Raw genomic sequence first — 27,988 nt, 5'->3', positions numbered from 1 at the left:
CTATCCAGTCGCAGTCTTCCCTTCCACCTCCCGTAGCCAATGGCAGCGCGTCCTCCCTCCTCTTGCTGAAGGGGCGTGCCCCCACCGCTCCGAAGATAGACAGCCCGCCCCTCCGCTACCTTAGCCGTCCAATAGGTGCACGGGAGGGGGCGGCGAACGAGCCGAGACAAAGGAGTGACGGGCGTTTGAGAGAGCCAGCCGCATTCACTCCTGCCGCTGGGCGGGGCCGCCCCGGTCCAATGGCGGTGCGGTACTTTCCACGCGCTGAGGAGGGCGGGCCCCTGCAGGAGAGAGCGACGGGAGGAGTGCCCAATCAGAGAGATGGGCGGGACGAAAGGCGGCCAATGGGCTGGCAGCGGAGTGCCTCAAATGGTCGGGGGGCTCAGCTGATGTCTTCCAGTGGAGTTGTTTTGAACTGCAGAGGAGGCGAGCGCGGGGGGCACAGGGGGACATGACACCATGACAGCGGCTGCCATCCCCTGGCCGGTGGTGCTGGGGCTGACCGTGTTGGCCACGGGGCTGTGCTCGCTGCTCTTTCTGGCCGTCTATGTGCAGCTCTGGCTGCTGTTGCACTACAAGCAGAAGAGGCTCAGCTACCAGAGCTTCCTGCTCTTCCTGTGCCTGCTCTGGGCTGCCTTCAGGACCGTCCTCTTCTCCTTCTACCTGACCAACTGTGCCCAGGACATTGAGCTTCAGCCGTTCCCGCACTGGCTGCTCTACTGCGCCCCCATCTGCCTGCAGTTCTTCACCTTGTGTCTGCTCAACCTCTACTACTCCCAGGTGAGTTCCACTGCACTTCCTCTTCCTGCCTGCGGGGGGCGCGCTGCCTCCCCATCGGAATGAGAAAAATGGCCGCAGTTCCACCTTCTCACCGCCAGGGGCGTGCCGCTTCATTGGAGTAAAATAGTGTGCATCTCCTCTCCTCACCGCCAGGGGCGTGCTGCTCCGCTTCATTGTGCTGTAAACAGCGCAATCCCTCTCCTCACCGCCAGGGGCGTGCCGAATCCCTGCCTAGTAAAAAGCATGCAGTTCCCCTCCTCACCTCCAGGGGCGTGCCGAATCCCTGCCTAGTAAAAAGCATGCAGTTCCCCTCCTCACCTCCAGGGGCGTGCCGAATCCCTGCATAGTAAAAAGCGTGCAGTTCCCCTCACCTCCAGGGGCGTGCCGAATCCCTGCCAAGTAAAAAGAATGCAGTTATGCTTCTGGTCAACAGGTGGCGTGCTAAGTCACATTAAAAATAAGGTGCAGCTCAACTAGTTACCTTTTTAATGGGGGGGGGGGTGCTCAGTTCTTTCAATTATGGTGCAGCTCACTTTGTCCTAAGGCGTAATATATAATTTATTATAATATAAATATTTTATTTTCATGTGTGTTAATGTGGTGATTTTCTAGGTGGGTGGGGTAGTTCATCTTTTCTCCAATGGGAGGCACACTGGCTGCCTATTAGAATAAATGGTAATTTTGTTCTGTATTGTGTCCCCCTTAGCAGTTTGTCCAAGCGGTGGCGGTAGTTCCTCCATTTTCCTGTGGTGGCACAATTTTTTTCCTCTGGGCTGTAGTGGGTGTGCTTCTAATTCCTCCTGGGGGTAGTTCACACCCCCCCCCCCTTTTTTATTTTTATTTTTTTCCCCTTGATGTGGCAACTCTTTCTCTGAACTGCAGAGGGTATGCTTTGTGCTTCTCTAACACCCCCCCCCCCCCCCAAATCTGGCTAAATTACTTTGTCCTCCGCTATTCCCATGGCATTTCATCCAGAGGATGGGGGTAGTTCCCCCTTTGCCCATGGGGGACACATTGCTTGTATGGTGGTAGTTCATTCTCTGAGCTGTAGGCGGTGTGCTTCTACCCCCCCCCCCCCCAAATCTGCCTGCATTTCTTCATTGTGCTCAGCTATTGTGTTCCCGTGGCAGTTCTTCTAGGAAGAGTGGGATAGTTAATCTATTCTCCAGCAGGGGGTGCACTGGCTACCCATCAGTATAAATGTTAACTTGTCCTGAATGGCTTTTTCTGCAGCTGAGCCGATCATCAGAGGGTCAGACGCAGGTTAACGCCACTTACATGCATTTACATTCTCCAAGCTGCAGGGGGCACCCTGCTATCCTACAAGTCAGTTGCTGTTGCCCTGTATTCAGGTGGTCTCATGTATACATCGGGGGGGGATTTTATTTTACCCTCCAAAAAGTTATTCTTGCCTGCAGCGGGTGATATCATTGGCTGACACTGTGGGGTCGGTATACTAAAACTGGAGAGTGCAGCTCTCTGCATAGAAACCAATTGGCTTCCGGGTTTATTTGTCAAATTTTAATTGAACAAGTTGAAGTTAGAAGCTGATTGGCTGGCTGCCATGCACAGCCACACCAGATTCTGAGTGATCCAGTCTCAATAAATTTCCCCCCCCCCCCAAAAAAAAAAGATTCTGTAAATACTTCCTCTTTTTTGTTGTTCCACCCTTCTTCTTTGTTTTGTTTTTTTTTTATGCACTTAGTTATTAGGATGTTGCTTCAGGCTTTGGCCTGTAGGGGCCACACTAGCTCCCTTTCAGAATAAAGGGATGCTGTTTTGTTGCAGGTAAGTTTTTTTTGGGAGGGTTTTTTTTTTTCCCCTCTTTCCCTGCGTGGAATAGATGACATCATTTGCTTTGCACAGCTCAGAGCTGCTTAATGTGCTTGCTCATGCTGACCTCCTGGGGAATGCAGCTCCTCCTGTTGCCTGAAGGGGGCACACAGCCTTCCAGTCCCAACGCATGGGGTACTATAGCCTGTCTGGAATCTTGCATACAAGGGCTCAGCTACACAGGTTGAGTTGCCTCGTTCATTGGTGACACATTGACCTGTGTGCAGATTTCGGCACCATCCAATGGAAGGTTAGCCCTGAACCAATAAAAATCCATTAAGCTGCTTGTTTTTTTTTTTTTTTTTCGTGGAAAAAGTCGATCAATGGTAAATGCAGAGCTCTGCAGAGATTTTTGTTCTCCCTCCATGAATAAAATGGGTGGTGTTGTCGGTCCCCTTTGTGCCGCACTGGGTGATGTCACCCATCCGGTGTCTGGAGCCTCGGCTTCTAGAGTTCAAAAATTAAAGTAGTCACTGCCTTGGTCCAGGTAGGTGTTCCTGGGTTGTCGCCCATTAACTCTTTGCTCACCCCAGAGCCTATTGGAATTTTATATTGCTGCAGCCGATTTCAGGTTCAGTCCCCAGAAATGTGTGTTTGGGGTGAGGAGGAGTGCGGCTTTGCAGCAAGAAGTCCACATCCAACATAATTTGGTTAACTGAACCCATGCAGATCTTTTATTTATTACTTTTGACCTATCAACTGTTGATGTAGTTGTTCACCTTGTCTGCAGGGGGTGCACTCTCTGGCTATAAAGTTGGGTGAAGGGCTAGCTGTTTCTGTTAAAAATCTATAGTGGGCAGTTTATTTATTTATTTTTTTTTTAGTTTTATCTACTTTTGTTCGTCATTTTCTGTATGCTGACTTTATTTTTTTTTATAAACATGTTCATTCGGCACATATAGCAATTTGTAACTTTGTATTTTTCATTCAAAATATTAAAGGGGATGATAGAGTGACAAGGAAAAAGTGTGTTTTTGTTTTTTTTTTGTTTTGTTTTTTTTCCCATGCAACAAAATGCACCTTTTTTTTTTTTTGTTTTGTTTTTTACTCTGTACTCCCACCTCATTTATGGAAGCGCTTTTTTTTTTTTTTCTAAATTTATTTTTTGCTACAGTGTACAACAAACTTTAAAAATATATATATATATATATCTATCGATCTCTCTTAATCAATTTATTTTTTTTTTAACTTTTTTGATGCAACAAAAATAGATGTACACTATTTGACATTTTTCTGTAGTCTACCCCATCAATTGGTGTTTTTTTGTAAGTGTGTGTGTTTTATTTTGTTTATGCAGCAAGACTGGGTATAATCTTTTAGAAAATGTTTTTTATTTTGTAGGCCTCCTAGTGAGGGGTTTTTCACCCTCTCTAAATGGTTTTTCTGTTTCCTTTGTTCAGCATTGGCTGAGCTGACCTCCCTGGCACTCCGGGAAGCTTATGAAGACTTAAAAAAGCTGCTTGTTCTGTCTTCGGACTGTCAGGGGACCCGAGGCTTTTTGCTGAGTAAAGACTGATAATGATTTATGGATCCTTTTTTTTTTTTTTTTTTTTTTTTTTTTTGTCTCTTAGCAAGTGCTTGTTTGTGCAGTAAGGGGTGACATCACTCCTTTTTCAAACTGCTGATTCATAGTTTGACCTGCAGGGGGCATGTTCCCTGCTGAGTAATGAGGATATCAGCTCATTGATCTGTCATTGTGTAGCATTGATGACTTCCCTAGCTAACTCCTGTCACCCCGGAGCTATAGGGTGCTCTGTCATCCTGTCCCCCAGCACCAGGAGGAGGTGGTTTTAGGTTTTTGTTTTTTTGTGTTTTTCCTTCCTACTGCTGATCAACAATGTGTGGAATGGCAGCAGCTGCATCACCTCTTTATGTGCTCCTATTGTATAATTTTTCTTTTTGTCGTGTGTGTTGCACCATGAATGGACCGAATCACCTGCCAGCATTTTGTATAGCTTAAAAGGGGAAAAATGCAACAGATCCCCTTTTTTTTTCTTTTCTTTTTTTTCTTTTTTTTTCTTTTTTTTTTTCTTCTTTTTTTTTTTGTAGGTGGCATCCACCTGTGGATAACTCAGCTTATATTAACCCCTAGGAAGAATGGGCCACTATGATTTCTGCTGACAGCAAGAACATGCGTTCTGATTGGGTGTTGCTGCATTTCTTTGCCTTGTTGAAGTCTGAAAATGACCATGAGATGAGTGTGATATCTGTTATGTCAGATTTGTTCAGGACTCTCATGTGAATGTTGGTGCTTGTTTGGCTAACGCACTGTGCGGTCACGCTTTTAAAGCTAGAAGACCGCAGCGAGCGTCTCACCCTTCTTTTGTTATTCAAATGCGGTCAGATCGAGCAGTGCGGATCATATGACCTTGTTTTTCTGTAAAGCTGTCGGGTGACGGGGCAGATGATGTCTCTTCAGGTTTAGAATGTAAGCTTTGTTGATGGTGCTGCTTAGTGTTAGCCCATCTATTTTCTTATTGAGAGAGATGCAGTAAATTCATGACGTATTCAGACACCCCCCCCCCCCCCCCCCCCTTCGCTTTTTTTTAATGTTATGTTGCAGCCTGATGACAGTTAAAAAAAGAAGAAAAAAATATATACAGTCAGGTCCATAAATATTGAGACATCGACACAATTCTAAAATTTTTGGCTCTATGCACCACCACAATGGATTTGAAATGAACAAGATGTGCTTTAACTGCAGACTGTCGGCTTTAATTTGAGGGTATTTACATCCAAATCAGGTGAACGGTGTAGGAATTACAACAGTTTGCATATGTGCCTCCCACTTGTTAAGGTCCCAAAAGTAATGGGACAGAATAATAATCATAAATCAAACTTTCACTTTTTAATGCTTGGTTGCAAATCCTTTGCAGTCAATTACAGCCTGAAGTCTGGAACGCATAGACATCACCAGACGCTGGGTTTCATCCCTGGTGATGCTCTGCCAGGCCTCTACTGCAACTGTCTTCAGTTCCTGCTTGTTCTTGGGGCATTTTCCCTTCAGTTTTGTCTTCAGCAAGTGAAATGCATGCTCAATCGGATTCAGGTCAGGTGATTGACTTGGCCATTGCATAACATTCCACTTCTTTCCCTTAAACTCTTTGGTTGCTTTTGCAGTCTGCTTTTGGGTCATTGTCCATCTGCACTGTGAAGCGGCGTCCAATGAGTTGTGAAGCATTTGGCTGAATATGAGCAGATAATATTCCCGAAACACTTCAGAATTCATCCTGCTGCTTTTGTCAGCAGTCACATTATCAATAAATACAAGAGAACCAGTTCCATTGGCAGCCATACATGCCCACGCCATGACACTACCACCACCATGCTTCACTGATGAGGTGGTATGCTTAGGATCATGAGCAGTTCCTTTCCTTCTCCATACTCTTCTCTTCCCATCATTCTGGTACAAGTTGATCTTGGTCTCATCTGTCCATAGGATGTTGTTCCAGAACTGTGAAGGCTTTTTTAGATGTAGTTTGGCAAACTCTAATCTGGCCTTCCTGTTTTTGAGGCTCACCAATGGTTTCCATCTTGTGGTGAACCCTCTGTATTCACTCTGGTGAAGTCTTCTCTTGATTGTTGACTTTGACACACATACACCTACCTCCTGGAGAGTGTTCTTGATCTGGCCAACTGTTGTGAAGGGTGTTTTCTTCACCAGGGAAAGAATTCTTCGGTCATCCACCAGTTGTTTTCTGTGGTCTTCCGGGTCTTTTGGTGTTGTTGAGCTCACCGGTGTGTTCCTTCTTTTTAAGAATGTTCCGAACAGTTGTTTTGGCCACGCCTAATGTTTTTGCTATCTCTCTGATGGGTTTGTTTTGTTTTTTTCAGCCTAATGATGGCTTGCTTCACTGATAGTGACAGCTCTTTGGATCTCATCTTGAGAGTTGACAGCAACAGATTCCAAATGCAAATAGCACACTTGAAATGAACTCTGGACCTTTTATCTGCTCGTAATTGGGATAATGAGGGAATAACACACAGCTGGCCATGGAACAGCTGAGAAGCCAATTGTCCCATTACTTTTGACCCCTTAACAAGTGGGAGGCACATATGCAAACTGTTGTAATTCCTACATCGTTCACCTGATTTGGATGTAAATACCCTCAAATTAAAGCTGTCAGTCTGCAGTTAAAGCATATCTTGTTAGTTTCATTTCAAATCCATTGTGGTGGTGTATAGAGCCAAAATTGTTAGAATTGTGTCGATGTCCCAATATTTATGGACCGGACTGTATGTATGTATTTTTTTCCCTTCATTAATCTACACTCTGTACACCATAATGGCAGTGAAAACTGAATTTTAGGAATGTGTCTGAATTTTAAAAAGGAGAAAAACTGAATTATCACATGTGCTAAGTAATCAGAGCCTTTACTCAGTAAAGTTGGTGAAGCGATTCCAGCCTAGAGTCTTTTTGGATATGACTCCACAATCTTTGCATACCTGGATGGGAGGATTCTCTGCCATTCTTCTTTGCAAATCCTCTTAAGCTCAGCCAAGTTGTTTATGTCTCAAGATGTCGGGACTTTGGCTGGGCCACTCAAGACATTCACAGAAGTGTTCCTAAGCCACTCCTGTGTTGGTTGTGTGCTTAGGCTGGTTGTCATGTTGGAAGGTGAACCTCTGGCCCAGTCTGAGGTCCTGAGTGCTGTGGAACAGGTTTTCATTGAGCATATCTGTACTTTTCTCTATTCAGCTTTCCTTCAACCATGACCAGTCTCCCTGCTGCTGAAAAACACCCCCACAGCTTGATGCTCCCACCACCATGCTTCACTGTTGGGATGGTATTTGGCAGGTGATGACCAGCTCCTGGTTTCCTCCAGACCGAACATTTAGAATTGAGGGCAAGCAGTTCAATCGGTTTCATCAGACCAGAGAGGTCTTGTCCTTCAGGTGCTTTTTTTGCTAACTCCAAGCAGGTTTTCATGTGTTTTGCACTGAGGAGAGGCTTCCATCTGGCCACTCTGCCATGAAGCCCAGATCAGTGGAGGGCTGCAGTGATGGCTGTCCTTCTGGATCTTTGTCCTATCTCCACACAATCTCTGTAGCTCAGATGCCATCGGGTTCTTGGCCACCTCTTACTAAGGCCCTTCTCCCTCAATTGTTCAGTTTTGACCAGCTCTTGGAAGAGTCCTGGTTGTCAGTCATCTTCCATTTAAGAATGATGGAGGCCACTGTGCTCTTGGGAATCATCCGGGCAGCAGAAATATGCAAAAAATGTTAAACTGTTGTCATCCTGGAGGTGTGGGCATTTGTGTTTTGCATTCCGACTATCCATGCATGTTATGATGAACCTTCATGATTGAAAACTAATCCAATGAATGAAAGGGGCGGGCTAGGCAAGCTCTGTCTAACTTGATGCAGCTTCTAATGTACCTTTTTGAGAAGCTCTTAGTTCTGGCATGGCCCCGTTGACTTCAAAGGGTGGGTTTGATGAATGGCCCCACCTGTCAAACTGGAGAAACAAAGTTAAATGTACCATGGCCAAGAAGCAAAGCCTTGCAGCTGCATCATGTTTACTGTCCCCTCTGGCTGCCTTGTTAAGCTTTGTAAATACAAACAACCCACTTTTACCCCCTGTCTGAATGAGGCCTAATAGAGGAACAGGTGACGATAAAACCAACAGAGGCTGGAATCCTTCCCTATTCTCAACAAGAGGTTTTTGCTGGAGTAAGTCTTTAAAGAGACTATGCACTTTGCTTATAGCCCTCTCCTCTCCCAGTATAATTGCCTTTCTTGCCACCTAACCCTCCCCCCTCACCCCCCTCTTCCACTGCAGGAGCTCTGGGTAGGTTCTGGTATCTAACAATGTTGGAGCTTAGCGGGGTGATTGACGTCATCCTGCAGCAGAGTGCCCCTGTACTGTTGACAACTCTAGAACCTCAGTATGTTAAGATGCCTGTTTCATGCTCTGGCATTGTTCTACAACATATGTCTTTAGGTCAACTAAGCCCTAATTGTAAATCATCATGTTTGGCAAATCTATACTGGCCGAGGGTGCGTTTCCCTACCCACCATCTGGCCAATTCATGAATCTAAAATCTATAACCTTTATTCAAATTTATAAAATGTACGCTCAGCTGTAATTAATGCCTATTGGAGTGGAATGTACTGCGCACAACAGTATGACTGGATACCATTGCAATTATTTACCTTACATCCAAATGGTTAATAACCGATCAAATACCATACCGTTTTAGATTAAGTGACGGCATACAAAGAGGAACTGTAGTTTGATCATAAGCCTATCGGCTTGAATATACAGGTGAAACTCGAAAAATTAGAATATCGTGCAAAACGTCATTTATTTCAGTAATGCAACTTAAAAGGTGAAACTAATATATGAGACTCATTACATGCAAAGCAAGATAGTTCAAGCCGTGATTTGTCATAATTGAACAATATCAGACCTCTGAAAAGTAGAAGCATGCATATGTACTCAGTACTTGGTTTGGGCCCCTTTTGCAGCAATTACTGCCTCAATGCGGCGTGGCATGGAAGCTATCAGCCTGTGGCACTGCTGAGGTGTTATGGAAGACCAGGATGCTTCAATAGCGGCCTTCAGCTCTTCTGCATTGTTCGGTCTCATGTCTCTCATCTGTCTTTTGGCAATGCCCCATAGATTCTCTATGGGGTTCAGGTCAGGCGAGTTTGCTGGCCAATCAAGCACCGTAATCCCACGGTCATTGAACCAGGTTTTGGTAGTGTGGGCGGTGCCAAGTCCTGCTGGAAAATGAAGTCCGCATCTCCATAAAGCTCGTCTGCGGAAGGAAGCCTGAAGTGCTCCAAAATCTCCTGGTAGACGGCTGTGTTGACCCTGGACTTAATGAAGCACAGTGGACCAACACCAGCAGATGACATGGCTCCCCAAATCAACACTGTGGAAACTTCACACTGGACTTCAAGCATCTTGCAGTGTGTGCCTCTCCATTCTTCCTCCATGCTCTGGGTCCTTGGTTTTCAAATGAGATGCAAAAGTTGCTCTCATCAGAAAAGAGGACTCTGGACCACTGAGCAACAGACCAGGTCTTTAGCCCAGGTAAGACGCTTCTGACGTTGTTTGTTCAGGAGCAGCTTGATAAGAGGAATACGACATTTGAAGCCCATGTCCAGGATCCGTCTGTGTGTGGTGGCTCTTGATGCACTGACTCCAGCCTCAGTCCACTCCTTGTGAAATTCCCCAACACTTTTGACTGGCCTTTTCCTGACAATCCTCTCCAGGCTGCGGTCATCCCTGCTGCTTGTGCACCTTTTTTCTTCCACGCTTTTCCCTTCCACAACTTTCTATTTAATGTGCTTTGATACAGCACTTTGGGAACATCCAACTTCTTTTGCAATTACCTTTTTTGAGGCTTTCCCTCCCTTATGGAGGGTGTCAATGATGGTTTTCTGCACAACTGTCAGGTCAGCAGTCTTTCCCATGATTGTGATTCCTACTGAACCAGACTAAGAGACCGTTTAAAGGCTCAGGAACCCTTTGCAGGTGTTATGGCTTAATTAGCTGATTAGAGTGGGACACTTTGAGCCGAGAATATTGCACCTTTTCACAATATTCTCATTTTCTGAGATTGTGGATTTGGGGTTTTCAGGAGCTGTAAGCCATAATCCTCACAATTATGACAAATCACGGCTTGAACTATCTTGCTTTGCATGTAATGAGTCTATCTCATATATTTCACCTTTAAGTTGCATTACTGAAATAAATGAACTTTTGCACGATATTCAAATTTTGAGTTTCACGTTTAGTCTTTGTTAAGGAAATGGAGTTCCCCCATGGACAAAACTAATTTGATAGTATAATCTATCTTGCTACAGACACGTAATACTGGTACACTCATCCACGGGCTTAAATGGCAGCCTCTCATGGATAAGCCCCATACGTCACCATATCCACTCAAAAATACCTCACTGTCTTGAGGAATGCAAATGATGCACTATAAAACACAGTACAGACCTCTCCAATAAAAGGGGGGGGAAAGGAGTGAAATACCATATGCACCCAAAAAAGTGCGTAGGGAAACGCACTCTCATCCAGTATAGACAGTATAGACATGTCTTTATGTGGAGCGACCCTTTAAATTGGGTGAGCCCACCTATATAGAGAAATGTCTGCTGCAAGTTTGGATGTGTTAACCTTTTTAATTTCTTGTATATATTCTTTTATTTTCTTTTTAGGTTATTTATAAAGCCCACTGCACCCCAGAGTTCGACAGATACAAGTAAGTTGACTTGGAGTCCTTTTTTACCTGCACACTGTTCAGTTCAAGAAACCTGTCCTAGGGGAAATAGGACTGCTGCCAATACTTAAAGTATAACTAAAGGCAAAATTATATTTTATTTTTAGTGTCTGGGGGTTAGGAACTCTGTCGGGTTTTTATCAATGGCTGTACCCCTGTAAGGGCAATTCCGTTTTCACCAAGAGTGAAAGTGAGAGAATCCCAGATCTAGGGTTGACACCAGAACCTTAATAGAGGCGGTGGCCTCTACAGGGCTTACAATTGCAACCCAGCCCCATGTGCAGGGGGGTACCCTGCAGCTCCCCTGTACACCTGGATAGGTGGGGTGGCATATAGAGGAACCAGTTTTTGTCCCCCCCCCCCCCCCTTCATTTTCCTCCTGCAGCTACTGAAATCCTGAAGGGATCTGGCCCTTCTATATATGCCTCCCTCCTATCAAGTCCTGCTACCCCCAGGTGTGTGTGTGTGTGTGTGTGTGTGTGTGTGTGTCCCCCCACAGCTCTGCCTGTTTGCAAGGGATCTGTCAGGACTAATAGCGGGGAAGGGACCAATAATTGTCATTTACTGCCCCCTTCTGTTTACGAATGGACAGTCAGCGATTGGTATTTATCGCTCCTTTGTCCATGCATAACTGAAGCATATAAAGCTGTATTTACTATGCCTCAGATCTGTGCAGAGCTTCCTGTGTATTCACAAACTATCTATGCCTGTCCATTCTGAGAAGCAAATTGAGGGCTGTGTGCTCAGTCTCCAAAGGTGCAACATCAGAGGTCTGTTTATACCCATGCTATTTCACCAAAGCCCCCCCTTTCCCAACGGGGCACCTAAAATAATAAAAATCTGACAGTAGTGGCAGAACTACCAGGGGCTCAGAGGTCGACTTTGCAACTGGGCTGTAGCATTCCAAGACTGCAGGATGGGGGGCCAACTTGAGAATATGTGAAAGGGTCCTGCTGCAGTTATAATGCATTTAAAAAAAAAAAAAAACCCTCCCAGCCTCTTCCCCCATTGCTCTGTTGGTTACACTTTCCTGATGTTATCAAGGCTGATATAGCACCTTAGCCCTGCACTGGGCGTTGGGATGCAAAGAAACAGACTGTAGCATAGGAAACTGCCATCTGCTAAGACAATGCAGGATCAGGTATGCAAAATGGTTTTTCCTGTCCCCTAGGCCAAAATCAGCATTTAGCCTTTGCAGTGTGGGGCAGCCCCACTGCAAAGGGGGAATTTTTTACTTTTGCTGGAGTTGGACTTTAAAGTGGTTCTAAAGGCTCAAGGTTTTTTCTTTATAATGCGTTAAAGCAGGGGTCCTCAAACTACGGGCCGCAGGGGTCCTCAAACTACGGGCCGCCAAGTTATTTACCCAGGCCAGACAAAAACAAAAACCGCCAGCAAATGGCTAGGTTGCTTGCTGGGTCCTCGGCCGTGAGGATCCAGCGAGCGGCAGCTTGATTAAGAATCACCCCATGACTTCAAGCTGATTTTTCTGCAGTCTGAGGAGCAACAGGAGAGGCGTAGAGCACACCAGGTCCAGTGCGTTTTTTTGTTTTGTTTTTGTTTTTGTTTTTGTTTGTTTTGTTTTTTTGTTTTTTCCCTTGTTTTTTTCATTACAAATAAATAAAAAAAATAAATAAAAAAAAATAAAAAATATATATATATATATATTTACATAGGAATTTGTTCACATTTTTTTTCAAACTGTAGTTTGGCCCCCAAACAGTGTGAAGGTCAGTGAACTGGCCCCCTGTTTAAAAAGTTTGAGGACCCCTGCATTAAAGTGCTACTAAGCCCAAAACCGTAAAATCAATCTGTATAGGCAATAGTCACTGTGGAGACCAAGGTGTGTGTGTGTGTGTGGTCCAAAATCATCTGCTGATACTACAGGGCTCTAGGAGTCGCTCTGCACATGCTCAGTTTAGTGTTTATGGCTAGAGGTTAGATTCTTTCCTATTTTTGGGAGGGTGTATGTGATCAGCACTGTCCAGACAGAGGGTCAGGGCTTATGCAGCCTCATAGGACAGTCAGAAAAAAATTGAAAACTCCTACTACAAGCTTTCAGTGCTCAGCTGGACACTGATAGAAGTCACAAGACTGCTATATACTGCTGATGAGAAAAGGTAATTTGCAGTTTATATTTAATAAAATAATTGCATTTTCATGTGTACTGTGAGGGACCAGATAGTGTTACTACCCAGGACCTTGCATTCACTAAAAGGTAAACCTCCTTGGTGCAGCTGCCCCCCTTATACTTACCTGAGCCCCATGTTGATCCAGTGATGCATGAGAGCAGTGGCTCTCCAGGGTCTTCTCCTTGGCTACTGCTGCTGTCAATTACAACCAGTGAGCCAATGAGGAGAGAATAGTGGCAGAGCCAAGCCACATTCTGTGAGATTGGATGCACAGAACGTCCCCATATCAAAAGGCTTGCTAATGGGGTGGAGGAGCCAGGACTGCTGGCAGGGCACCCAAAAAGAGTATTGGGGCTGCTCTGTGCAAAACCATTACCCAGAGCAGGTATGACATGATTGTTGCTTTATTAAAAGAAAAAAAAAAGCTTTAGAATCCCTTTTATAAATGAGCTAAAAGTTTTTTCCTGGCGCATCAAACAAAAGTTGACCAATTTTTCAGTTCATCTTCTTTAGAAAGCAGCCACAACCTGAGTAGGAAAGCCTGTCCCTTGGCAGCATGCTGAGGTTTGCGCTCTTGAGAAGCAGTGGTCTTTGAGGTCTGAGATGCCCCATCCAGAGAAACTTAGGCTGGCCGTACGTTATACAATTTACTGTCCAATTTCTGCCCAATTTCCTTTAGCTTTACCTTCAGCTATGTAGTGCAAGGGCCTGCCTGATTGGATACAACTGAAAGTGTTTAGGTTTGACCTCGTATTATATTGTTTTTGGTAACTCTAAAGCCATTTTCTCAAGAAAACTGAATGGCCAACCTTATGTTCCCTGTTGATTGGGGAACTCTAGCTCTGACTCTGCAGGAGAACACTCAGTTTTTCCCAGAATAAATGGCCCACCAGTTTCACAGGATAAAAAAAGTATGTGTATAGATCTGGTGATCTACCCCAATGTGTTCATAATTGGTATTTTATTCCTGGAATTTGCTCTTTCCATCCCTCTAATCTGCAGTATGTTTTGCATTGTCCAGGGTCCCACTGCAATTTGCATTTTTTATTATTGGCCTCTCCTTCCTGATTGTGAATTTGTTATGCATATTGATCGGCAATGGCCCAGATGACCAGCGTGGATGGATCCCCCTGACTCGGGTCATTATCAGTAACTGTCTCTTCACTGCTTGTTCCATCTCACTGGGCAACAACACCTACAGGATCGCCAACATGACCCCCGCTCATGTCTACCTAGAGTCTAAGGTATTGTGTTTGTTTGGTTTTTTTTGTTGTGTGTGTGTGTGTGTGTAACTGTTGTGGATTATATTTATTTATATTGTGTGGTTTTGTTTTTTTTTTTTTTTGTCTGATCTTGTGCTTTGTTTCTGTTTCAGGGAACCTCAGGGAACAAAGCAATCATGACTGGCACAGTGATCAGCGCATTGTATGTATTGAGATCTTTGTACAACATGGTGGCACTTTCCATCCAGCCAGACAACAAGCCGACCCCCTTCAGTTTTGCCTGGAATGGAGTATCTGATCGTGTAAGTGCTCACCTCTATAAATGGTTATAAGGGAAATGGAGCCACCTGAAGACCAGGCCTATTCTGACACGTGTTTGTTTGCATCATAAAACAGTGGTGTGTTTTTCTAAAACAAAAAAAAAAAAAATTTGCAAAACCCAGTATTTTATTCTCTAGGGCCTCCACTTTTAATTAGAATGTTTTAGGTTTCTAAGTAACTTTTTTTCTAAAAAAAAAAAAAACTTGGAACCCTAAAACATTCTATTAAAAGTGGGGGCCCTAGAGAATAAAATACTGGGTTTTGCCAATTCTTTGTTTTTTCTGTTTTTCTGGGGTTTTTTTTGTGAGGTTGAAAATATCAAGTTTCATGTGTGGCCATTTCTGTCCACTAGGGGGGTGTGGAAACTCGCCTCAGACTCCAGCAATACATAAATCCTGATAGGAAAGCATCTGCTAGTCTCTCAATCCCGATTTTAATCCTAATCCATTGGCATTATAAAATGGCTGGGGAGTACAGGACACTACAAATGGCTACTGAATTCACAATCTAACAAAAGGTTAATAATCAAAGTCAGAATAGTGATTATAAAAAAGTATGTTATGTCTCAGACATTTGTGCAGTGTTGACAACCTAAGCAGAGCTTGGCATACATCAGACCCTGCTGTCAAGGACATTACAATTGCAGGTCACGGTCTCTCATGCCTACCCATATACTAGGACCAGTTAACCTACCATCATACAGTGGGGCAAGAAAGTATTTAGTCAGCCACCAATTGTGCAAGTTCTCCCACTTAAAAAGATGAGAGAGGCCTGTAATTGGCATCATAGGTAGACCTCAACTATGAGAGACAAAATGAGAAAAAATCCAGACAATCACATTGGCTGACTTGGAAAGAATTTTATTTGCAAATTATGGTGGAAAATAAGTATTTGGTCAATATCAAAAGTTCATCTCAATACTTTGTTATATATCCTTTGTTGGCAATGACAGAGGTCAAACGTTTCCTGTAAGTCTTCACAAGGTTGGCACACACTGTTGCTGGTATGTTGGCCCATTCATCCATGCAGATCTCCTCTAGAGTGCCCAGTAAAGATGCGACCGGCAGCATTGGCTCCCTGAACTGATGTTCCGCCCACTGTGTGACATCAGAAACCGGAAAGTGTTTCGTCACTTCTGGTTTTGGTTCTGTGGTATCCACAACACTGCCCCTAGCTACATCGCCAACCTCATCCACAGATATCGCCCACTCCTCTCTTCCCATGATATCTTCCTCTCTAGCTCCCTCATCAGCTCCTCCCATGCTCGCCTCCAGGACTTCTCCAGAGCCTCTCCCATCCTCGAACTCCCGACCACAGCATGTCCGGTCAGCCCCCACCCTGTCTGCTTTTAGGCGATCTTTGAAAACTCACCTTCATGGAAGCCTACCCCACCTCCACCTAAGAACTGTACTTGACTCACCTCCACCAGATCATCCCCCGCAGCTCTCACCTTTTTGTATCATCTCCCCCTTCCTTTAGATTGTAAGCTCCACAAGCCGGGCACTCCTATTCCTCCTGTACGGAAATGTATTGTTGCTGTATTGTCTCCCGTTATATTGTAAAGCGCTGAGCAAACTGTTGGCGCTATATAAATCCTGTATAATATGGTACTGGCCAGTAAAGCAGCTGATCAGACCAGTCTGTGTCTGACTGGCTGCATTGTAGCCCAATGGTGATATCTAGGGTCTAATGGACCCCAGATATCTCCATGAAGAGGACATGTTGCTGCCTACTGCTGTCACAAGGGATGTTTTACATTCCTTGTGACAGCAGTAAAAGTGGTAAATTTAAAGAAACTGTTTTTGTTTCTGTTTTTTTTTTTTTTTTTGGTTTTTTTGTGTTTTTTGTTTTTTAAAAAAATTAAAAAAAAAAAAAAAAAGCGTCCCTGCTCCCACACAAAGGTGAAGACACACATTGGTCACACATGTAAACAGCAATCACACCACACGTGAGGTATTGGTGGGACCGTCTGAGTGAGGGCAACAAGTCTAGCACCAGACCTCCTGTGCAACTCTGGTAGCTTTTAAAGCTTTGCCTATGGACAGTTTTATAGTACCATAGTTTGCCGCCATTCAACAGGCGTGCACTCTTTTTAAAAGTGATGTTTGGTATCTATCTACTTGGTGTAACTGCGCTTTTTATATTTTCATTAAAAATTTGGTATTCTGTTTATTCAAGTGTTTGTGTGTTTTTTGTTTCCCCCCCACCCCCCCCCCCCCTCCCAAGAAAAATTGCATTTTGAAAAACCACTGCACAACTATTGTGTGACATCAGCTGTGACACCCATTTTTATTTCTAGGGCATTTTCTTTAAAGTGTTTTTTTGTTTGTGGGTTCTAAGTAATTTTAGGAGATAAATGTCAAAATTGGCCAAGTAGGAAAGTGGGTAAATCAAAACCCAATCACTATAGTCTTGTAGAAATGTTTAATGTAATTTTGAACATAATCTTTTTAAAAATTGTAGCTTTCATTAAAATACTCCCTGTTGCTTTTGCCTCCAGTGTTTTAGTTAGGCACTTCCTGTTATAGGGTGACAACTGTCTCCCAATTTATGCTTGTGTGGTCATATGCATACCTAGTGTTTAGAGGTGGCTATTCCAACACACATGGTGTAGGCACAGTCTGCTTTAGAAAGTCAGTCAGTCCAGAGCAATGATGTGCAGCCAACACTGGAGAGGGTGCTTGTAGACTGAGGGTGCAAGAGATCAGCAGCCCTGATGTGGGGTGGGAAAAAGGCAATTTTTGATACAAATCTTTAGCATATTAAATGTATTTTAGCCAGGGTTTAGACCTTCATTATTTTTTTATTTTATTTTTTTCTCTTTTCAGGCTGTTACAGAAAACAATGAGCTGGAATATCTCATCTTTGTAATTATTCTCCTTTTCTGTGAGCTCCTGCCAATGTGTCTCATGACTTGCTTCTTCCATGCTAAAAAACTGAGTCAGAACTTGGTGAGTTTTTTTACTTGTTTTGACTTCTGTTCTATTTGCTTTTTATGGCTCAGAACACAAGTTCTTTTGGAGAGACCCTGTCACTTTGCCGCTCCAGGTATGGAGCTCCCAAGGTGTAAGAGTTATAGGAGGGTGATATTTCAAGAGAATATGGACTGCATCTCCTATTGTGAAGTAATATTAAAGACTCCGTTTTTATTTAAAAACCGAAAACGTGTTCCACTTGCCTGCTCTGTGTAATGGTTTTGCACAGAGCAACCTCGATCCCCTCCCTTTTTTTTTTTTTTTTTTTTTTTTTAATTCTTCCCAGGTCCCCTGCCGGTGCTCTTGGTGAGTGCCCCCATAGCAAGCAGCTGCTTGCTATAGGGGCAGTCATGCGTGCTCCCCGCATGTGTCCATTGACACACAGAGCTCAGCCATGCCCCCCTCCTCAATGGCTCCCACTGCTGTGTCTCAGCCAATGAGAAGGGAGACACCCAGGAGAGTTCCTGCTCCTGTGCACATTTTTGGATTGAAATCAGGTTAAGGTGTGTGTGTGTGTGTGTGTGTGTGTGTGTGTGTGTCCTTCTTCTTTTTTTTTTTTTTCATGCATGAAGTAAAAGGCAAGATGGTTTTAAAGTTAATACATTCCTTGCCTTAAGGTAAGAAACTTTCCACTAGCTCTTCTCTTTGCCCCACAATTAAAAAACCTGTATCTGCCTCCTCTCATCCAGCACTCCATCTTCAGCTCCACTGACTTCTTTGGGTCTGACACAGGCAGCAGTGGAAGCCATAGGCTCCAATCTTTGTGAGGAAGGGGGTATGGGCAAGCATGTATGCATCTATGGAATGCACACAGCCTGGCTGGGGAGCATGCCTGCATTGGTGCTCCTATAGCACATGGATTACTATTGGGGCACCCTTGGGAAGAAGGGGCAGACATTGCTGGGGGGGGGGGGGGGGATTACCAATGGGTTAAGGGGCAGCTCGGCAATATTGTTTGACAGAGCAGGTATGTATACCCTCCCCCCACACCCTCCATCCTCTTCTACACTTTTTTTTTTTTTTTTTAATTTTCCAACTGGTGATTCTGCCACTAACACCTTTCCAGGGTGACAGCACTCACTTGCCCTTCTGTACCAGGACAACACACAGCACAGGGCTACAGGACTGTACTATTGGCCAAACGTTGGTAGGGTGTAGTTCTGTAAACCTGAAAGAACAATGTCCCTACTTTTGGATGGCTTTCTGAAAATGGGGAAGTTGTGGTAATGCCCACACATGGTGCTGAGCTTCCATCGGAAAGTCTAGCTTTGAGGCTGAAAATGGTTCCATGTGTGAACATTCCAGTCCACTAGGTGGCATGGAAGCTCTCCTTGGACCCCAGCAATACATAAGATTGATGGGAAAGCAGCTTCTAGCCTTGTAGAGAAAATCCCGTTTAATCCAAAATCTACTGCATTCTAAAATGACTGAGGAGTGCGGGACTTTACGAAGGGCTACAGCGACCTCCTGATATCTCGGTCTCTAAAGATTGTTCTTTACGGATTTAATCGATAAGTCACAATTGTGATTTTGAAAAGGAAAGATTGATTTGGAAAGAGTTGAAATGCATTATATGAAAAAGGTAGGTCAGGGACAGGCTGGGAAGGAAAGCTTGATGAGGCTAGATGTCTCCAGCCAGGAAATGAGGCGGGCTTCACTTATATGCTGATTTCACTGCATACTGTGAGTGTCTCACAATGTGCATTAGAAGCTGCAGTAAGTAATTTCAGTCCAGGATAGGAGTCGGTACAACCTGCATAATTGAATGGGTTTTACTGCTGAGTGCATTCCCCCTCCCAGGGTGGTAGCTTGATGCAGTGTTGTATTTAGGTTTTGTACTGCCCTAGGCAACACAAAAATCGTCTGCCCCACCAACACTGACCAACACAACCCTTCTCATGGAGAGAGCCTGGCATTGACCAACATCATCCCTGCCTGCCATCTGGGAGAGCCTTCCACTACCCCCCCCCCCCCGGTGATAGACACCCATCGTCACAGCTCCGGACATCCCTGAGAGTCAGGCTCTACATACCCCATCAAGCAGCCCGCAGCCTCTCTCCTATCCCACCGGGTTCGCATGGTGCACGTGTCCCTTCTTCCATCCCTTCTTCTGGGGGAAGGTGCTGCCCCCCCCCCCCCCCCCCTGAAATGCCACCCTAGGCAAGTGCTTTGTTTGCCTTGTGGTAAATACGCCCCTGGCTTCAGGGGAAAAAAATGTACATAACCTAACGTGTGAGTGGAGATTTTGAGCTGGATTGGATGTTCTGAAGACTTTCTGCACTGACTTCAGATGCTGAGAGCTGGCCAGGACACCGGTTAATAGGGCAGCACAGTGGCTAAATGGTTAGCACTTCCGCCTGGCAGTACTAGGGTCGTTGGTTCAAATCCCAACCACGGCACCACCTGCCTGGAGTTTGCATGTTCTCCCTGTGCCTGCGTGGGTTTCCTCCGGGTACTCCGGTTTCCTCCCACACACCAAATACCTGCTGGTAGGTTAATTGGCTCCTGTCTAAATTTGGCCCTAGTATGTGTATGAATGAGTTAGGGACCTTACGCTCCTTGAGGGTTAGGGACTGATGTGAATTTACAATATATATGTAAAGCGCTGCGTAAATTTACGGCACTATATAAGTACCTGAAATTAAATAAATATATATATATTTTTTTTCTCCTTTTTCCATGTAGGAAGCAGGAGGTATGATAAATAGTCACAGCTTTGGGTCCAGAGCATACTTTTTTGACAATCCTAGAAGATACGACAGTGATGATGACTTGCCAAGGCTGGCAGGTGCCAGAGGGGAGCGAGGAAGGTGAGTGGCTGTGTACCAGTGGTCGAGAGTTCTTCTAATGATCGCAGTACTAGAAGTTTTATTCCATACCTTGCATGATTTTCAGGTTTGTTGGACCTGACTGGTAGACTTGCACTGAGAATCTAGTAGCTGAACAAGTTAGACTGGTATTGGTGGACGCTTACCATGTTAAAAATGTGGTGTTTGTTTTTTGTTGGGTTTTTGTTTGGCCTTTTTTTTTTTGTCCCCCCTCCCCTTGGGGAATCCACTGGCAAGATCTCAGCACTTCTGACCTGGCATTTACGTCTCCAGGGGCCCATTTGCACCAGGGTGGCTTTCTAAAGTGCTTTTGACACATGGGTATTGAGTTGTATTAATGAATAGGTTCACCTTTTTTAGCAAAAAAATAAATACACTTTTTATTTTGCAGGTAAAAAAAAATATACATTTTATAAAGCATTGCACCAGTGATCAGAAGATCGCTGGTGCCATGCAGGTCTCCCACAGATCTGTCAGTATATCTGCTCGCCCGTCTGTATGGAATGTATGGGCAAGCAGGTATACAGACAGGAATCGATGCACTACCACAGCGCTCAACCGCACCATGGAAGTTCATTGAGGACTACAAACAGACACCTGCTAAGACTGTTGGGACTTGTAGTCTCTCATTCACAGAGGACTAAGTGATTCAGGCAGAGCCCCGCATGGGGCTTTTTTTTTTTTTTTTTTTTTTTTTTTTTTTTTTTTAAGCTTAAAATCATGCCTGTACCAAGTCTGCCTAGTGCAGTAAGTGGTAGAGCACTACCATGTAATGTGTGCTGAATTGCCGCTTTGTCATGGTAAAAATCTCTGTAAATGACAACCTCAGCGCTGTGATTGGGTGCTATAGGATTTTAGATGACCTAACACTAGACTGCTCCTATAACAGACCGAAATTGTCATTATTGGTGTGTGGCATTAGTGGCGTTCACCTGAGCCATACCTGAACATTCCAGATTTTTTGGGACCCCAGTAGTAGGTTGAGGCAGCCAGCAGAAATGTTTGCAGTTGGGGAGGAGGAGGCGGGGGGGGGGGGGGAGGGGTCTATTCTTTTGGTGGGATAATGTTTACTTCCAAAGCAAACTGGTAGCCAGGCTTTGGGCATTCTGGTCTCTTGCGTATTGCAAAAGCCATTTTAAAGCAGGTTGATGACGGTGAAATGTAGGTCAGCTTCACCTGAAAGGAATATTTCATTTCAAATGCATTACAAATACAAGGAGAGCACCAGAAACCATGGCTGCCCATTGATGCAAACAGTATGTGCGCTCACAGCTGGAATGGGGAGGGGAGCGGAGCTGCTCTTTCCCTGCTAAGAAAGGGAGCCAGGGGGAGCTGAGCTGCCAAGTCACTGGTAGTAGAGGGGACAAGGAGCTGAACTGAGTCACAGCTTAGGAGAGTAGTAGGGAAACAGTCACTGCCAGGAAAAGGGTAGTAAAGCGTCCCAATCACTGCTAGGAGCTGAGCTTTTGAGTTCCTGCTGGTAGGAGAGACGGTGGAAGGGGAGTTGCTGAGGTCATAAGTGACTTTCGTGCTTCTGCTTTGAACTTTAAGGATGGACTACTCCATAGTGGATGCAGCTGTAAAGGCCAGTTATTGCTCCTTTTTTTTTTTTTTTTTTTTTTTTTTTTCTTAATTTAATAATTGTATGAATATTTGTCTGTTTATAGCCTGGCTGCAAGGTCATTTAAGGACAATAGGTGCCTTTTTTTATTAGGTTGGTCCTACTAAAGTTAAAGAATGTTGCAAGTGTGAAAATAGGGTGTTGGTCAAGTGCCATATATTTTTTTTTTTTAACTTTTAAATATTTTGTTTCAATTACTTTAAGCTTATCGTCCACCCCAAGATCCTCCTCCGGATGGTATGGTACCATATGTCCAACCAATGGCTGTGCCCTGGCCCCACCTCTGCTGAGCGAGCCTTCATCAGGGACTCCCGTTCTCTTCACCTGTGGAGAGAACTCATTGGCGTGACCCTACTGACTGGACAGCGCACCCGCACCTTTGCAGCCGTTCCTTTGGTGTGACACAGTAAGCTGTGTCCAATAGCTTTTTTGTTTACTTTTGAGGTAACGCTGCATTTGCATATACATTCCGTGTTTTTGTTTTTTTTTGTTTTGTTTTTTGTTTTTTTTTAACCCAGCACTGCAGAGATTTAGGCATGGATGCCAACGTCCTTTAAGACTTGCCAAGGTACTAGAGAGGTTTCTGGATTGGCTTGGCAACTGGCAAACCTTGCTTAAGGAATTTATGTATTGGTGCATTTTTTGCACATAATGTTTCACGTGGCAAAGACTAATTTCTATTAAATTCTGACTTGTAAAGGATACATTTTGCATTAAACCGCCCTTGAAGACAAAACATCAGTGCTCTAGTGTCCATCTTCAACTGACCCGAACAGCACAATGGCCTGCTTTGTTTGTGCCTGTAAGTGGCCAAAATTAACACACAGAATGGTAAGCTTGGTAGGCCTTTTCTGGGAGGCTGCTGTGAATTTCTGCTTTTGAAAGTTTACTCCCCCCCCCCCCCCCCCCCCCTTTCTAAGTTTTCACACCAGTTCACTTCCTCCACTAACCCTTGGCACTATCCAAAAACCAATAAAGGCGTCTCCAATTGTCTGATCAAAATAGGTTCTTTATTGTTAAACCTAATATGTGGTGCCCTGCTGTAAAGGCCAACTCCAGACTGGATATTTTCAATGTGAACCTGGGCCAGGTCTTGCACAGAAAATGATCGTTTCAAATTTTACACCAGGAAGAGTAAAAAAAAAAACTCCCTTGCAGGGGGCTGCCTCTGAACTGAAATGTTTTGGTCTATAAGAACGAGAATAGTGGTTGTACTTATCAGAACCTCTGCTGCTGCAAGTTCCCCCTCCATGCTGCTAGCTCTATGGTCCTTGCAGCCTCTTCTTCCCTGTGCACTGATGGTCCCAGGTCTTCTGAAATTGTGATGACTAATGCAGAGCCCAAAGCCCTGCATTGGATGTGAGGATGTCCAGAGGACAGTCCACTGTCCTGAGCATAGGAGAGTAGAGGAGGGCATCGGGGGAGCTGAGGATTGGGTAAGTGAAGCTGCTTTTCCTGTCCCCTAGGCCTAGACAAGTGTTTCAATGAGGCCCAAGGGTTACACACTGCTTACACTAATCTGTCAATGGCCTATGTCTTATGTGGCTGGATCCTCCCAGGTGCTGCATGCAGGCAGCCGAACGTCTATATGGGAATGCAGAGGCTTCATTGACACACTCTACAATTTTGCAGTAGTGCAGATGAACAGCCTTCAACATAGATGGTGTACCCATTCAGACTGTGTGTGAGTGCCTGTGTGAACGAGGCCAAACAGTGTAGGGGCAGGCCCACTGCAAGGGACAATGTGTTGCTCTGCAGTTGGGTTATGAGCCTGGGTTCACACCAATGCAGTCTGGCATTTGCGGCGAATTCCGCACCGCATTAGAATCTCACCCCGTTCATGTGAACTGCTGCGGGTGTGTATGTTAACACCCCGGAATTTCTCCGCAAAACGTAGTGTGATGTGCCGAATCGGATCGCATAGGTGTGAATACCCATGTGATCCAATTCTAGTGCGGACCCAAAAATTGCTCCTTCACCTTCTTTTTTTTTTTTTTTTTTTTTTTTTTTGATGCGGTGAGGTTTGAGCCATACAAAATGTACGGCTCCAATCACACCGCACAGTTTGCGTGTGATTTGCACAGGAATGCGGTGCGGTTCCTGTACGAATCACATGCGATATACTGCACCACATGTGTTAACCTAGCCTAAAGGTATAATGTCTGTGAAAGGTCTGGTTCTGTGGTGTGTTTTTTTTTTTTTTTTTTTCTTTTTTTTTCTTTTCTTCAGTGGTGATTGCAGAGCACCTTGGGCGTTGACCTGTTGTAGCCTGAAGAGACAGCTAGTCAGCTGTCTGTCACAAATTTGGTGGCTTCTATAAGGTAATTATATTGATGGGCTGGATGTATTGTTGTTCTTTATCAATTGTAGTCTCCAGTTCCAACAAAAAAAACAGTGGTGCTTTAACTTTTTTAAAAAATCCTCCCTTGCAGTGGGGCTGCCTTTGCACTGCAAAGGGTCCATGCTTGTTTAGGTCTAGCACAGGAAAAGCTTTTTTCCTACTCAATCCTTCTCTTCCCTAGCAGATGGTGCTCCCCAGTGGACTCCAAGAGCAGACCTACACAATGGCGCGCACACACCCAGGGGTGGACTAACCATTTGGAAACTCGGGCACTGCCCGAGGGCCTGGGGTCAGTAGAGGGCCCCATGAGATGCCCTGGTACCTTTTTCATAGGCTTTTTTGAGTTTGGGCAAGGACACAGGGGCCCCATGATCCCCTATTGCCCGGGGGCCCCATGAGTTGTCAGTCCGCCCCTGCACACAAGTATATAGATGCTTGGCTATGTGGTACAAGATTGGGCAGGAAAGGGTCCATAAAGGGTTAACGCTCTTGTTTTCAGCACCTTGAAGATTGAAGGGATCTCTGTAAACAAGTGCATGCCAGAGGGCGCCAATTTGAGTGTAGTAATGCACAAACTAAAATATATATGAAAGCAAAGTGACAACTTGCATGTGGCAGAATTGTAAGCTCCTGTCACAAATACTGCCTCTGCGACTGAAGACTCTGTGCTCGGGGTCAGTAAGTACAGTCCAAGAGGTAAAGGGCACCACTCTGAAACACTTTAGAATCAGAGCCAAACCAGGTGTATGGCTGACATCCCTTTCAGTGAGCTCTGCGCTGCACGGCCCACGAGTTTCTAGCAGCAAAGGCTTTTCATCCAGTCTGGCTAGTGGTGGTAACTTTTTTTTTTTTTTTTTTAACTTTTTTTGGACTTTTTAGCTGCAGCTGTATTTGTGACATACGCTTCATTTTACATTTATTTATTTATATATATATATATATATTTTAAAAGCAGAGGAGGGAACTTGGAATTTCAAATCCCCAGACCTGTGAAGCTGCTGTCTCTCCTCTTTGCAGGGATGCCAGTACGGGCTAGATGGCTTCTGATTGGTTTGCACCATCCATGTGACGGTGCTGACCAATCAGTCTAGCCCAAACTGTCATCCCTGAGTGTATTCTCAGCTGTAGGAGAAGAGAAATTCCAGACAGAGTATCTGCTACCAAGGTATACATGCCTTTCTCGCCCACTCTCTGCTGTGGGAAGCCTTCCTGCATTGCTCTTTTTGTGAACTTGGGCTATGACAAAAGGTCTTGGTGCATCCTTACTTTTTAGGGACTATATCCTAGTAGAAGTTCTAGTAGTGAAACCATTATCTTCAATATTGCCTTGCATTAACACATAGCAATGACACCTTTTTGACCTACTTCAAGAATTATTATAAAAAAAATATTGCTTAGAAATACTCCAATCTAGAGTGAAATCTCCCATAGGTGTGCATAATATTGGATTATGAGCTGCTGCTGTTGTATTAAGCAGTACACACAGCACCTGGCAGCTCCAGCCCAGGCCCATTCAGACTATGGGTGTAAGTAGCCTTGTGAATACTGGTCTGGCTGGATATGCAAACCCTTAGGCCTCAAGAACACTTGCACTCAGCAGACTGACAACTCATGGGGCCCCCGGGCAATAGGGGATATTGGGGCCCATGTCCTTGCTCAAACTCAAAAGCCTATGAAAAAGGTACCAGGGTCATCTCATGGGGTCCCCTACTGACCGCGGGCAGTGCCAGAGTTTCCAAATGGTCAGTCCGCCTCTGCTTGTGCTGCACCTAAGTGGTTTTGAACTCTTTCCAGTTTTTATATGGAGCTTGTGGTCTCTCTATCTGCCATTTTGTGGGAACAGAGCAGATTTAAATTTTAAAGCTGGCCAGATCCTGATGAACAACCAAAATTTTGCTTTGTGGATGGCTGAACAAGTGGCTGCATCTTGTCAGTTGGCTGGTGACTGCAGCTGTCAGGGTAAGGTAGCCCAGCAGGGGGGTGGGTAGGGTAGATGGGTAGAGATGTATTTGAAGCTCATGTTTGCTGCTATGAAAGTGGTCCATTCGCACCTGTAAAATGGACTAACCCGAGCCTCCAGACCGCTATATTGGTACCTCTATTAATACACATCTGTGCATAGGATGGACAGCCAAGTGTGATGTTAGGAGGAAAGTATTTAACGTAGTCTTGGAGAACCTCCTTGGAAGCGTAAGCAATATTAAAATGCCAGCCTCCCCAAACTGGAACCTGTTTGCTTGATAGAGCTGAGGTATTGGGAAGGGGGTGGAATTCCAAAGCACAAGTGTTGGCCTACAATTTTTTTTTTTTTTTTTTTTTCTCTGGTTCCTTTGCTAGAATCTTTGTAGGAAACATGACTTTGTATGCTTGTATCATCTCGCCAACGAGCATTCCAATTTGGCTTTTTATATATGTATATTAATACTTGGTGCACTTTAAAGGAGTGGTGGTGCAGGCATGGATGTATTTCTGGGCTTTATGAATTTGGGTTTTAATTTTGGTAGGAGGTACAAATGAGAGCACCAAAGCCTTGAAATCGCCTGCCTTGGTGAAAATGCGAAGTTTGGCTTCCTCCAATGCTGGCCAGAGGTTTAGGCACTTGTTACATGCCCTCTGCTCTGCTGGCTTTGCGTTTGGGCTGATGTTGGCCATCAGATTGTGATTGGATACAATGGGGCCAGTACTGGAGGAACCTTGTTGCAGCTTTTTGCAAAATTCCATTTTGGTACTCACCCAGGAAGACCATCAATGTAGCCTTATGTTGATACGTGAGGATAAATCTGTATTGTATGTATCCTTCTTTTTTTCATGTTTTGTACTGTTATAGGAGAATTGTGTGGTGTGTGTGTGGGGTGGTTTTTTTTTTTTTTCTGTTTTTTTAATTGGAAAAAGCACCCTTGCAGTTTCTGAAGCAAAGCCAAGTCCATGCCCTTCTTGGGAGGGGAGTGGGTCTTGAAGTCTGTGTATCCCTGAGCACTGAAGTAGGGTTCACTCATCATGGATATGCGTGTAGTGTTCATGTCCAGCTCAGGCACTCCTTGCTCACACTGAGGTGGCTCCAGCATAGGGCCACTGATTGGAACGCCAACATCCGTGGCCATCACTGATAACATTTGTTGCTGTAGCCACCTTTCGTGAGGAGCTCAGACTGGGTGTGCAAGCACTTAATTGTAGCTCCAGATTCGCATCCTGTGGCTGGACACATTGAGGAATGGTTGAGCCCCATGTTGGGTTTTCATTGCCTCCTATTGCAGAGATCCTGCTTCCTCTCTGGGTGACCACACAGTAAAATTATCCAGTGGGGACGCGTTCTAAAAACCTGTCCAGAGATCCTAACTCATTCCAGTATGTCTAAAGCAAATGTTTGGCTGGATTGACCTTGTAGACATTCTAGTAGGAGTGACTTGGTGTATAGATTCCACCAGCCAATCTGCACGTAGAAAGCACTTACAAAGGAGCTGAGTTCTCCTGTATCTATCCCTTGGAATGGGACCACTGTGTACGATGTGGCCTTGGCATGTACCATCGATGTGTATTGGCAAATGCCTGATGCCCATGGAACCCATTGATTTCATATGAAAATAGATTGGGTTAGGTCCTTTTTGCTGGCCAATGGGGTAGGTGATGTATAATCTGGGGGGCCTCCCCCCATGTGCACAAAGGCCAGCCTCCCCTTTTTTTTTTTTTTTTTTCCTCC

At 44.7% G+C, this 27,988-nt stretch overlaps 1 protein-coding gene across 1 annotated transcript; it reads left to right on the top strand.

Annotated features, from left to right (window-relative positions):
* The first annotated feature begins 359 nt into the window (after nucleotides 1–359).
* GPR137C (G protein-coupled receptor 137C) lies at nucleotides 360–22,686 on the top strand. Its single transcript, XM_089661363.1, has 7 exons — nucleotides 360–780; nucleotides 10,792–10,835; nucleotides 14,004–14,226; nucleotides 14,358–14,507; nucleotides 17,355–17,477; nucleotides 20,187–20,311; nucleotides 22,155–22,686. The coding sequence occupies exons 1-7, from the start codon at nucleotides 460–462 to the stop codon at nucleotides 22,297–22,299; spliced, it is 1,131 nt and encodes a 376-aa protein (XP_089517489.1). The 5' UTR covers nucleotides 360–459; the 3' UTR covers nucleotides 22,300–22,686.
* The last annotated feature ends 5,302 nt before the right edge of the window (nucleotides 22,687–27,988 follow it).

This window comes from Staurois parvus, unplaced genomic scaffold (assembly GCF_062004578.1).
Source record: "Staurois parvus isolate SC_StPar_1 unplaced genomic scaffold, SC_StPar_1.0 ptg001329l, whole genome shotgun sequence".
Taxonomy (NCBI): Eukaryota; Metazoa; Chordata; class Amphibia; order Anura; family Ranidae; genus Staurois; species Staurois parvus.
This window is presented reverse-complemented; position numbering and strand designations above follow the sequence as displayed.